General features: G+C 31.8%; 2 protein-coding genes across 2 annotated transcripts; both read left to right on the top strand.

Annotated features, from left to right (window-relative positions):
* Window positions 1–1,195: 1,195 nt before the first annotated feature.
* LOC145314427 (zinc finger Y-chromosomal protein-like) lies at window positions 1,196–3,609 on the top strand. The gene is made up of 4 exons (XM_080154320.1): window positions 1,196–2,207; window positions 2,357–2,498; window positions 2,876–2,991; window positions 3,318–3,609. The coding sequence occupies exons 1-4, from the start codon at window positions 1,246–1,248 to the stop codon at window positions 3,400–3,402; spliced, it is 1,305 nt and encodes a 434-aa protein (XP_080010446.1). The 5' UTR covers window positions 1,196–1,245; the 3' UTR covers window positions 3,403–3,609.
* Window positions 3,610–3,950: 341 nt separating this feature from the next.
* LOC145314424 (uncharacterized) lies at window positions 3,951–9,158 on the top strand. Its single transcript, XM_080154318.1, has 9 exons — window positions 3,951–4,467; window positions 4,865–4,989; window positions 5,366–5,430; window positions 5,824–5,942; window positions 6,331–6,445; window positions 6,687–7,046; window positions 7,573–7,757; window positions 8,033–8,174; window positions 8,473–9,158. The coding sequence occupies exons 1-9, from the start codon at window positions 3,986–3,988 to the stop codon at window positions 8,665–8,667; spliced, it is 1,788 nt and encodes a 595-aa protein (XP_080010444.1). The 5' UTR covers window positions 3,951–3,985; the 3' UTR covers window positions 8,668–9,158.
* The last annotated feature ends 1,672 nt before the right edge of the window (window positions 9,159–10,830 follow it).

The raw sequence follows: 10,830 nt of genomic DNA, 5'->3' as shown, positions 1-10,830 counted from the left end.
CTTTTGTTTTAAAAATTGTCATTTGTTAAAAGTTTTGTAGATGTTTGCATATTTATTACCTAATTGTATTTTTTTCAGAAAAAAAATGTATTAATACAAAAAATCTATAAAAATGGAAGAAGTAAAGTATAGTACAGAACTTGGCAACATGCCGCCAAGAATCATATTAAATGAATATTTCCCCCAAGTGTCCAATATTCTTGACTCCTGCGAAACTGATTATGAACCAAGTATTGGCATTTTACCATTCTATTATAAATTTCGACGGATTGTTCAACAAAATTTAAAGAAAGTAGGCTACACTTTTGGGAATGAACAGCTGTTACAAGATGAAATATTATCCCCAACTTTTGAGGAGGTTATTATGCTGTGGTGCCTTGACAAGATTCAACCAAATCTTTCAAAGAAAATTAAACCTGAATTTAATGATAGAATAAATTCTGGTATATCATTAATAGATATCAAAGATGAAATATTTCAATTACTCTCCAATAAAAATTTGGATAAATCCGAAACAACTTGCCTTAATTGTCTAAACTGTAAGTGTACAAATAACAAGGATACGACTACAAATGGTGACCGAGTGGCGAAGCCTGACCCGGAATGCAAAAATATTGAAGAAATATTGGCGCTAAAGCCGGAAATTTCAGATTTACTTTGTGGTGACAGTGGAATCACAATTAAAGAAGAAACTGAACATGATTTTACAGGGATGGTCATTTTATAGTAATTAATTTGTATGCCTTTTTTGAAAAAGGCATATAGTTTTTGACTCTTCCACTAATTGAAAAAAATTTTAGTGCTGTATATTAATACCTATCAGTTTTCATGAAAACTAGTTTTGTTTTAATGATTTTAGCTTTTTTATTTGACTAGATGGGTTTCTTATTTAAAGAAGACAACCTGAACATTAGTAGGTATTCGCATTAAAGTATATTTTTTAATAAACACTTAATAACACACATATATTGTTGGCCCTAAGCAAACTTTCTATTCCTTGAAGGGTGAGGTGTTTGTCTTCCATTTAAGATTTATGACCCTGGAAGATAAAATCTAAAATTTTTTGCCATTTTAAGTTTTAAAGTATTGAACAACTTAATACTTTTTATTATAAAGAAATATAAATCAAGACGTAAAAATCCCTTATGCTAAGTTTGGTGATTATTAAAAACTCATTCAAGAAAAACTCACAGTTAACACTTAAAAATGGCCATTTAAACAGGGTGGCAGGATGAAGATCTTTCTATGGACAATATACTCAGTGAGATTACAAAGAAAGACAAAGAGTTCATGGAATTTTCTGACGGTGAAAACTTTGACAATGATGACAACGGCGATGAGGACTTTTATCTATCCGACGACAATGACTCCGGCGTGAAGAAAAGGCGCGGCAGACCAAAATTAAGCAAAAATAATCCTCCAATTAAATGTGATAAATGCGGGAAAACTTGTGCCGGGGAAAAGAAACTGAAAGAGCATATTGAACGCAAGCATAATAACAGATTTCCATGCAAACAGTGTGATGAAGTTTTTGATACTCTTGATGATTTGAAAGAACACCGGATTGACAATCACAAAAATGTAAGCCAAGGCGGCGGCGGGAAAAAATCGCGCAGCAAACCTTTGGAAAATATAAATAAATATAATGCTCCCGTTGCTTGTGATATTTGTGGACGAACATGTGCAGGGGAGCGAAGGTTGCAAGAACATATAATACGGAAACATAAAACTTCGCGAAAATGCAAAGATTGCGATGGAGTTTTTGGCAGTGCAGATGAGTTAAAATCCCACCGCGCTCAAGTCCATAAAAATGACAGTAATGAGGTTAAACGCGAAGTTTGCCCCTACTGCGGTAAAATGATAAATTCTTACTTCAAAAAGCGCCACCTGTTAACACATACCTCAAACATTGTTTGCACAATTTGCCGCGAAAAATTTCAAACACAGGATGAGCTTGACGCGCATACAAAACGTCATGAAGAAGATCCTAATTACCGTACAAGCAGAAAGAAGACTATAAAGTGTGAGACTTGCCATAGAGGCTTCTCAAACATACAAGACTATGGGGTTCATATTTGCAAGCATTATGATTGTGAGTTGTGCGAGGCAAGGTTCAGAATAAGAAGAAATATGATAGTGCACAAAAAGTTTCATGAAGGAGAACAGATATTTTCTTGTGATTTGTGTGAAGCTCTTTTCTTGAAAAGGTAACTTTTAATGTTCCTATTATAATACATCCAACAAATATTGCATAATTACTAGATTTACAAAGATTTTATTTCTTTTTATCTTTAATATGCAAGATATGAACTTGTCATTCTTCAACCATCATTATTATGAATTCTCTGCTTTTTAGGAAAGCCCTGTATTGTCACAAACGAGCAACACATGACCCTGACGCCAAGAAGTACAAGTGCGACGAATGCGGGAAGCCATTCCTGAATCGTCGGGAACTTGAAGCTCATGTCGTCGTTCATTCCTCTGAAAAGACATTCAAGGTAAAGATAATTTATTGCTTTTCCTTACATGAAAGTAACAGGACGTCTATCTGTCTGTAACAAATGATCTTGCTAAGAGATCAATATATTTTTCCTTTACAGTGAAGCCTATCATAGGTCTAGTTTAGGTTATTTGGGTGGAGGGTATCGAAACCCTCCCAAGAGAAATCGCCACTAGAAAAAAATGCCCATCTCCAAAAAGAAGTTTTTTCCATTTCAAACAAAAATTTAAAGTCGGGCGGGGTCGACTTCTCCTTTCTTAGAATTCTCCTAGAGGCCTCTTTTAAAACCCTTAAACTATAATATTATAGCATTGGTTGAACCTAAAAAATGACAAGATTATACATAAATTTTAGTTGTATAAAATTTTATTTAAGTGTGACGAATGCCCTAAAAGTTTCAAGCAGAAGTCTGGCCTAAGAATACACAAGAAATCACATGCTGGCCTAATCTCTCTAATTCCATGTGTTAGCTGTGATCTTAGCTTCAAGGAAAGGATATAATAATAATAAAGCAGCGTTTTGAAGCATTTTTAAAAACAGGTTTATTGTTTTTTAGGTACTTTTTATGCCAATGAAGTTTTCAAAATATTTTATACAAAATTTGACTGTCTATTTGTAACACGACATCATATCATTTGGTGAGTTTTTAATTAAGATGTAGGATTTTTTCCGTCCCATTAAAAAAAATTGGCGAAGGTATCTTCTGACGTTTTTTTATCTGAATTCACTTCGTTTATTCTATACAATATGCCAAAGTTTGATGACAAAAAAACTTTTCTGTTTTTATTTTATTATATCCAATTGTTATGAACTAGGATATTGTAAAAATGAAGCAGCATAGAGAATCAGGAGAATGTACTATGAAAAAAGAAAATGTTCTACCTCCAAAAATTGAAAGTTGATCCATAAAATTATTTCTTTTGATTTGTTTTATTCATAGGCAGTAACAATATTATTAGTTTCTTTGACAAATAACTAAATTACTCAGTTTTTTACCAGTAAAGCTCAAAACATCATTTATATAAACCAACTTTAATTTTAGCTTTTCTTCATTTATTTTTAATAATAATTTTCTTTGAACGCAGGATTTTTTATGACATACTTGTTGAATATGTTTAATAAATATTTTTTCATTCAACGTACTTGTATAAGTTTTTATCATTTTTTGATGAAATGATTTTTTTCATTCAATTAAGTATATTATGAATCTCAAATATTAAAAGAAATATCACAAGTTTAGGTTGTATAATTTATTAAAGAAACTATTATTTTTAAAATTTTCACATGAATATTAAATGTATAATTACCTAATTTTTATTTTAATATGTAAAGTCAGGATATTTCTGGCTTAGATTTGTAAAAATTTAAAAATATCATTAAACATCCTTTATATAAAATGTTTTTATAATATACAATTGTAATATTTATTTATTGATTTTCAGATTGAAATGTGATGAAAGAATAGATTTTAAAATAAAAATCAAAATGGATGATTTTAAGTATAATATTGAATCTGATAATTTATTATCAAATAATTTTGATGAAAATGTACCAAATATTCTTGATATATGTGATATAAACTATGACGACAGTGACGATATTTTAAGTTTTTATGAAAAATTTAGAAGAACTATAAGTTTAAACTTAAAGAAAACAGGATATAAACTAGGGGATGCATATCTATTACAAGATGAAATTATTTCTCCTACTTTTGAAGAAGTTATAATTCTTTGGTGCCTAGATAAAATAAACTCAAACCTTTCCCCAAAAATAAAATCAAACTTTCATGAAAAACTTAATACTGGTGTGTCGATAAATGAATTTAAAAGTGAAATATTTAACTTCTTTTCTAGTAAACAATTTAGTGAAGAAATTAAATCAAAAGCCATAAAATGTAAAACATGTAGCAGACAAATAGTTACAAAAACTGACCCTGAAGTTTTAGAAACCTCAGATGTTTTACCCAGGCATAGATGAATTAGTAAAGAGTTAAATTACTGTCTTTTTTTTTTAATTAGACACAGGAGAAATAACATATTACCTACCTAATTTTAAAGTTTTTAATAAACAAAATGTTTATATTTTATTACGTAAATTACAAATCCCTTCTTGTTTCTTTCTCTAATCGTTTTGTATCTACTTCTAAAACAGGTCCTAGGACAAACGTAGAGGTTTTTTAAATCCCTAACCCCTTGCAGGAGGCTTATTTGTATATTCATATCTTAACCTAACCTAACCTGTATAGGTAGAAATACTTATCTAGCTTGATATTTTAGACGCTCCTGTGTTTGTCCACTCCTCCGTTTTTCACTCCTTCGAATGTCCTGGAACCCTAAAACATTTACTTATTCAACTATCCTTTAGCACTGAAAATATAGAAGATACAACCATATGTATAAAGCAAGAAGATATAGAGAATATTTTTTTAACTGGTGATGACTATGACAATAGAGATATTGTCAAGAGAGAGAAGATTAAGGATTATTCAGGAATTCATACTTAACTTTTAAAATTTCCAGCTCATAGATTTTTTTTGTCAAAGGAACTAAACTAAAAAATAGAGTTACAGCAGTAAAATATGTCATGGAAGTTGCTTTAAAGAGGTACTATGTGACTAGTTGGCTATTAGTTTTGGTTTCAAAAAGTGTCACATCCACTCACCCCCTTTAATAAAAAAAGTGAAAGAAAATAGAAATTATAATAAAGAGACTAATTAGTTGAATTATGCAAAGTTAATAAAACAATTTATTTGTTTATAAAAAAAAGCAATAGACCTTACTGCCCATCATATGTAACTAACTGGAACTAAAGACGATTATTACAAAAAGACCTTTGCTTAAAAAGATAAGTAGGTATGTTCTTAAGATGAAGAAAATTCAATGGATATGGACGAATTTGATAAAAATGGAAAACTGGAAACTAAATCAGGAAAGTAGAGACTTTTAGATACGTAGCAATTTGAATTAAAAATAATTCCAGAAGTATCTGCATTTTAAAATTATATAAATAAACTACCTAACGTTTATATAGATTGTCGCAATTAAAATGGGGAAGGTGGACGTTATCATATATTATTCAAACACAAAGGCATTGGACCTACCCTTCTCAAGCCGAATTTCAAGGTTTAAACTGCATTCCTGGACTCTTTTAAGCACAGGCAAAACTCAATAGCATAAGTAGGACCAAAATAATAAAATTTGTACTTTCTCCTTTAAGAGTGTGTTTCATTTAACTGTTTTCTATAATAATGCGAATTTATTAGATTTAACAACAATAAATCGTTCTTGATGTTCATTTTCTCGAACCTCTACTTGCATATAGGATCTATGTCTGACAATGACTATTCTGAAAACGGCGAAGATGATGAATTAAATGAAGATTGGATACCCGACAATGATATTCTGAAAGATCAAGAGTTAGATTATAAGAAACCTATGAGAAGGTAAATTTTAAAAGGATAGTCGAAAGTAAAACAAAAAAAACCATATCGGTCCTATTATATAAAGTATTAAGTTTTTTTTTGTCTGGAGCTTAAGTTCTAGATAACATAGATCCTGTGATGGTTTTAGGCCATGGTTTTCAGCTATTTTCCTACCTCCTCTGTCTCTTAAATTACAGATCCTCTATATGGTAGGGGCGTGGCTGCTAGTATCTTTATATAAAAGTAATAGGTTGTTTATTTGTTTGTCTGTGTGTACCGAAGGATCTCGCTAACTGCTAAACCGATATGGTTCTTCTTTACAGTTTGGTTTCTCATTTTGGATAAAATTGTCTCTAGTTTTACTGTATAATACTTTAATTGTAAAATATATCCAAATTTAAAAATTTAGAAAACACAACAAGATCTTTAAATGTAGAAAATGTGGGGAGACCTTCCAGGACTGGGATGGTCTCAAAAAGCATACAAAAACTGCTTATAAAGCGAACCCCATAAAGCCACCTCAGGTTAGATATTTATTTAAGGTATTTACATTAATAGGACAATGGGCGGAAAATTAACATTCCCCTTAATTTAAAATATATCTCTTGCCATTTCAAAATAATTAAGGGAAAAGTTGAAAGAATTTTATTCTTTTCTAACTTTTCAAATCAACAATTTTAATTTATACAGATTAGGGGAGGGTTAGTTAGATTTTTTAGTACTTGCATCTACAAGTTTTTATTTCATTAAAATATTTTTGTGCAGGTTGTTTGTGACACTTGTGGAAAATCCGTTGCCGGCAAACGCCGACTACAAGAACACATTCAACGCAAACACAACTCCATATTCTCATGCAAGCACTGTGATCAAATATTCAAAAGCAATGAAGAACTGAAGGCACACAAATTAAAATCTCACAAACCCGCGATAAAGCCGCAAATGTGTCCGCATTGTGGTAAGATTATCAAGTCCTACGGTATGAAAAGACACATTTTGACTCATATATCCGACATCACGTGCAAGATATGCCGCGAAAAGTTTTTAACGCAAGAAGAATTGGACGCGCACACGAAGAGACACGAAGAAAATCCGAATTATCGAATTTTAAAGAAAAGAAATATTCAGGAATGTATGAATATATTATTAAAGTACTTTCGCTGTAAAATTATATATGTATTAGTTACAATAAGAATAAACAAATTGGAAGGGGAAGGGACAAGGGATAAATCAACTGAAAAAAAAATATTTTATGTCATCTTTTCTCGTAAATTTTCACTTGTACTTTGTACCTGGAAAAAATGGTATTTAATTGAAGTTTATCATGTTTAATATTTTGCTGTGAATGGAAAAAGAATAAGTAAATTTTAATACATTCTAGTGGTATATATTCTGCACAAGATTAATTTTTTCCTAATAATAGAAAATGTATTCAGTACCTACTCTTTATTTTATTCATTTCCCCCCTCCCACATAATTTTCTATTTTCCCCAAGGAGGGGAAAAAATGTTTTCTGTAGGTACTTTTTTTCTATTTTTCCCCCTCCCACATATTTTTCACCCCCCCCCCCCCCCCACCCACCCCTCCTTAGCAAAGGATCCTCCTATGGAGAACATACACCCCTTATACATTGTTTTATTCATTACAATCACAGTGTGATACGTGTAAAAGAGCTTTTGCAAATGCCGAGGAATATGGACTCCACATGTGTAAACACTATGGCTGTGATTTGTGTGAAGAAAGTTTCATGACAAAGAGAAATTTAGAGATACACAAGAAATATCATGCTGGTGAACAAATATTCTCCTGTGATTTATGTGAAGCATTATTTGTCAACAGGTAAAAGATAATAAAATCAATATGTGAATAATATAATCCTATAATATAAAGTAGTAAGCTTTTTTTGTCTGTAGCAAAGGATCTCGCTAACCGCTGAACCGATATGGTTCTCCTTTACATTAAAGCTTCTTATAGGTCCAGGGAAGGTTTTTAAAAAACTATTTTAGGTACCTTCATCCCGTTCTCCTTAAATGCCCCTAGAGGCTTCTAGTGGGCGTAGCCTCTAGTATAAAATATAGAATAATTTATTAGGTCTTATGTTTTTTTTTCTTCAGGAAAGCCTTGTATTGTCACAAGCGAGCAGCACATGACCCTGACAAAAAGAAATACAAATGTGACGAATGTGGTAAAGCTTTTCTTAATCCTTGTCACTTGGAGAGACACAAAAATACTCATGTTTCAGACAAACCTTACAAGGTAACATATTTTTAAACAGTTATAGGACACGTGGATGATGATTTTGTGAAGTGGAATTTTTGTCATTAATTCAGGTTGATATTACTCCCCATACATTGGTTAATATGATCCTCCATGGTCAGAGGAGGGAATGGGGTAACATAATAAGGGAAAGAGGGCGGAATTGTTTTATTAGCCAGCTGGTGTAAACTTTTTGATTTCTTATTTTATCCACATATCATTTCTTTTTAAGTGTTGAATTTAATATTTTATCTAATTTTTAAAAAAAATAACAGTAAATATTTATCGCTTTTTTTAGTGTGAGGTATGCCTGAAGGGGTTTAAGCAGAAATCTGGCCTGAAGAACCACATGCACAGTCACACTGGTGAACTACCTTTCCCCTGTGTCAGCTGTGACCAGAGGTTCAGAACCTCCATCAAGATGAAACAGCACAGGGAGTCGGGCAAATGTGGCATGAAGATGGAGGACGTGCCAACCAAAGTTGAGAGCTAAAGGGGTATTTCTATGCATTGTTCCTAGCTTTTTAGTAGATCTTAGTTATCCTATGATTTTTTAAATATATTTATTTTTTTATGAAATGTTCACACACAAAAAATTGGTTTTGAAAACCAGATTTCAGTTTTAAGAAGTCTGTGTAATAGGTAATTTCAAAAAAAAAAATTTTTGGTCGCGGTTCAAATACCTGTTCTATACATGAAAATAAGCAATAATATGAATTTTTTTGGTTCTATCTTGATTCTAAGTGGTAGAAGGTGAAATCAAGATTTTTCGAAAATACGCGAAGTATGAATCTCTAAACCTGAACATTGAGGTTATTGGTTACCGGTCTTTAGGCTGTCCTGAGGGCACTCTTATATCATTTTAGACTATAAGTTCAAACGGTAACTGCCTTTCATTTGCCTTGCCATTTCTAAAAAGAAAAAGAACGTCTTTCTGGCCCATCTGTGGGCTGAGATCTAAAAAAGTAAAACCAAGGATCCCTTTCTAAAGTCTCTAAAGTCATATATAGAGAACGGAAAAATTTCGACCTTTCAACCTAGTTTTTAAGACAATAACTCTAAAATTGGCCACAGATGAGCTAGAAAAAATGTTCTTTAGCATTTTAAAAATGGCATTGGATTCTACTAGGAGGTACCATTTGAGCATATATTCTGAAACAACACCAAAGGTGACATTAAAGTCGAGAACTGAGAAAATTTAAAGATTCTTGGATTTTGGTAATTATTGTGTTAGTATATTGGCCATAAAATCAGTTCTAGGTGTACAAATCACTTCCAAAGGTGTTTTTGTTGTCAGGGTAATATGCTGGGTCAGATATTTTACCTAAGACCACTAAAACTGACCCTCTAATGACTTCACTTGGCGACATGGTATGACCTCACTGTAAGAGATAGAGTATGACAGTTAGTATGTACTAAGACATTTATCCATTAGTATCTGTATTCCTTTTTTAAAGATATTTCATTTTTGAAGCGTTTTACAGCAATTCTTACAAAAAAAAACGAAAATGGCCAATTATGGCAAATTTTCATCAAACAAGGATTACAACAACCATAAAAGCGAAGCTCCAAACTGGTAGGACAAACAAACATTAACACTTGTTGAGTGTCAGAATTGAATAAGCAGAATACAAATGTATAAGTTGAAAAAATATTAAGTAAATTGTTGCAAAACTGCTTAAATTCAGGATACTGTTTAAGGACATACTTACATTTTTAGAACTTGATTATAAACATGTTTTACTTATAGAATTGTACCTTGTTGTAATAGGAATCAGTATTCCAAAAATCAGATAAAAATGATATTTACGTCACATAAAAATGGATATAAGGACATTCTGGTAACATTTATAGAGTTGCTACGCTTTCTAAATCATACTTTACTGTTATATAAATAATTATGTCTAAATTAACTGTCTTGGAAAGATGATAATAGCTCTCTATATACACATTAACATCAAAGATTGGTCTAATTTTGCTCCCCTGGCAGACCTGGCAAAGTCAAAACTTAAGGCGAAGGTGAAACATTGAATTTTTTGTTACCTGTCTTCAGGGTGCGAACTCTAAAGTCTTTTTTTATACTAGGCATCCTTTAATGTTATCTCCTACTCACAATAAGACCTTTCTCAAACACCTTGAACACCATTTTAGCCCAACTGTAGCGGGATTAAGAGCTCCTATGCCCCAGCAGGCAGGTTGAAAGATAGACTATTCGAGCTCTCTATACATAGTTTCAATCCTTCAATAGAGCCTCGGTTCTACTTTTTTCAGATCTCAACTCACAGAAGGGCTAGATGGAAGCTCTTTAGCTTTTTAGAAATGGCAAGAAGAATGAAAGGCAGTTACCATTTGAACTTATAGTCTATAATGACATAAGAGTGCCTTTAGGGCAGCTTAAAGACGGGTAACCAAGAACCTCGATGTTTTAGATAATTCGCGTATTGGCACAAAAATGCAAAATCACCTTCTACCACTAAGAATGCTTCTAGAAAGCTAAAATTGCATGTTTAAGCTTATATCTATGCATAGAACAGGTATTTGTATCGCGACCTTTGATTTTCTTCATTTGGTTACATTATGAAATTACCTACGTGTAATTTTAATAAGACATTTTATTTTATACATTTACATATTAGATCTTATTTTACCTTTTGAT

The sequence above is a fragment of the Acartia tonsa genome, chromosome 3, assembly GCF_053477335.1.
Source record: "Acartia tonsa isolate MP-2025a chromosome 3, ASM5347733v1, whole genome shotgun sequence".
NCBI classification, from domain to species: domain Eukaryota; kingdom Metazoa; phylum Arthropoda; class Copepoda; order Calanoida; family Acartiidae; genus Acartia; species Acartia tonsa.
Note: the sequence above shows the minus strand (reverse complement) of the source record. Positions and strands in the feature narration are given on the sequence as shown.

What these genes read in the sequence shown, in the direction of transcription:
- LOC145314427 (XM_080154320.1), top strand. Translation starts at nt 1,246, where the DNA reads ATGGACAATATACTCAGTGAGATTACAAAGAAAGACAAAGAGTTCATG. An exon ending in GAAGCTCTTTTCTTGAAAAG is followed by an intron (nt 2,208 to 2,356) that starts GTAACTTTTAAT and finishes TCTGCTTTTTAG; the next exon opens with GAAAGCCCTGTATTGTCACA. An exon ending in TGTGATCTTAGCTTCAAGGA is followed by an intron (nt 2,992 to 3,317) that starts AAGGATATAATA and finishes TATGAACTAGGA; the next exon opens with TATTGTAAAAATGAAGCAGC.
- LOC145314424 (XM_080154318.1), top strand. Translation starts at nt 3,986, where the DNA reads ATGGATGATTTTAAGTATAATATTGAATCTGATAATTTATTATCAAAT. An exon ending in ACCCCATAAAGCCACCTCAG is followed by an intron (nt 6,446 to 6,686) that starts GTTAGATATTTA and finishes ATTTTTGTGCAG; the next exon opens with GTTGTTTGTGACACTTGTGG. An exon ending in TAAAGAAAAGAAATATTCAG is followed by an intron (nt 7,047 to 7,572) that starts GAATGTATGAAT and finishes TTACAATCACAG; the next exon opens with TGTGATACGTGTAAAAGAGC.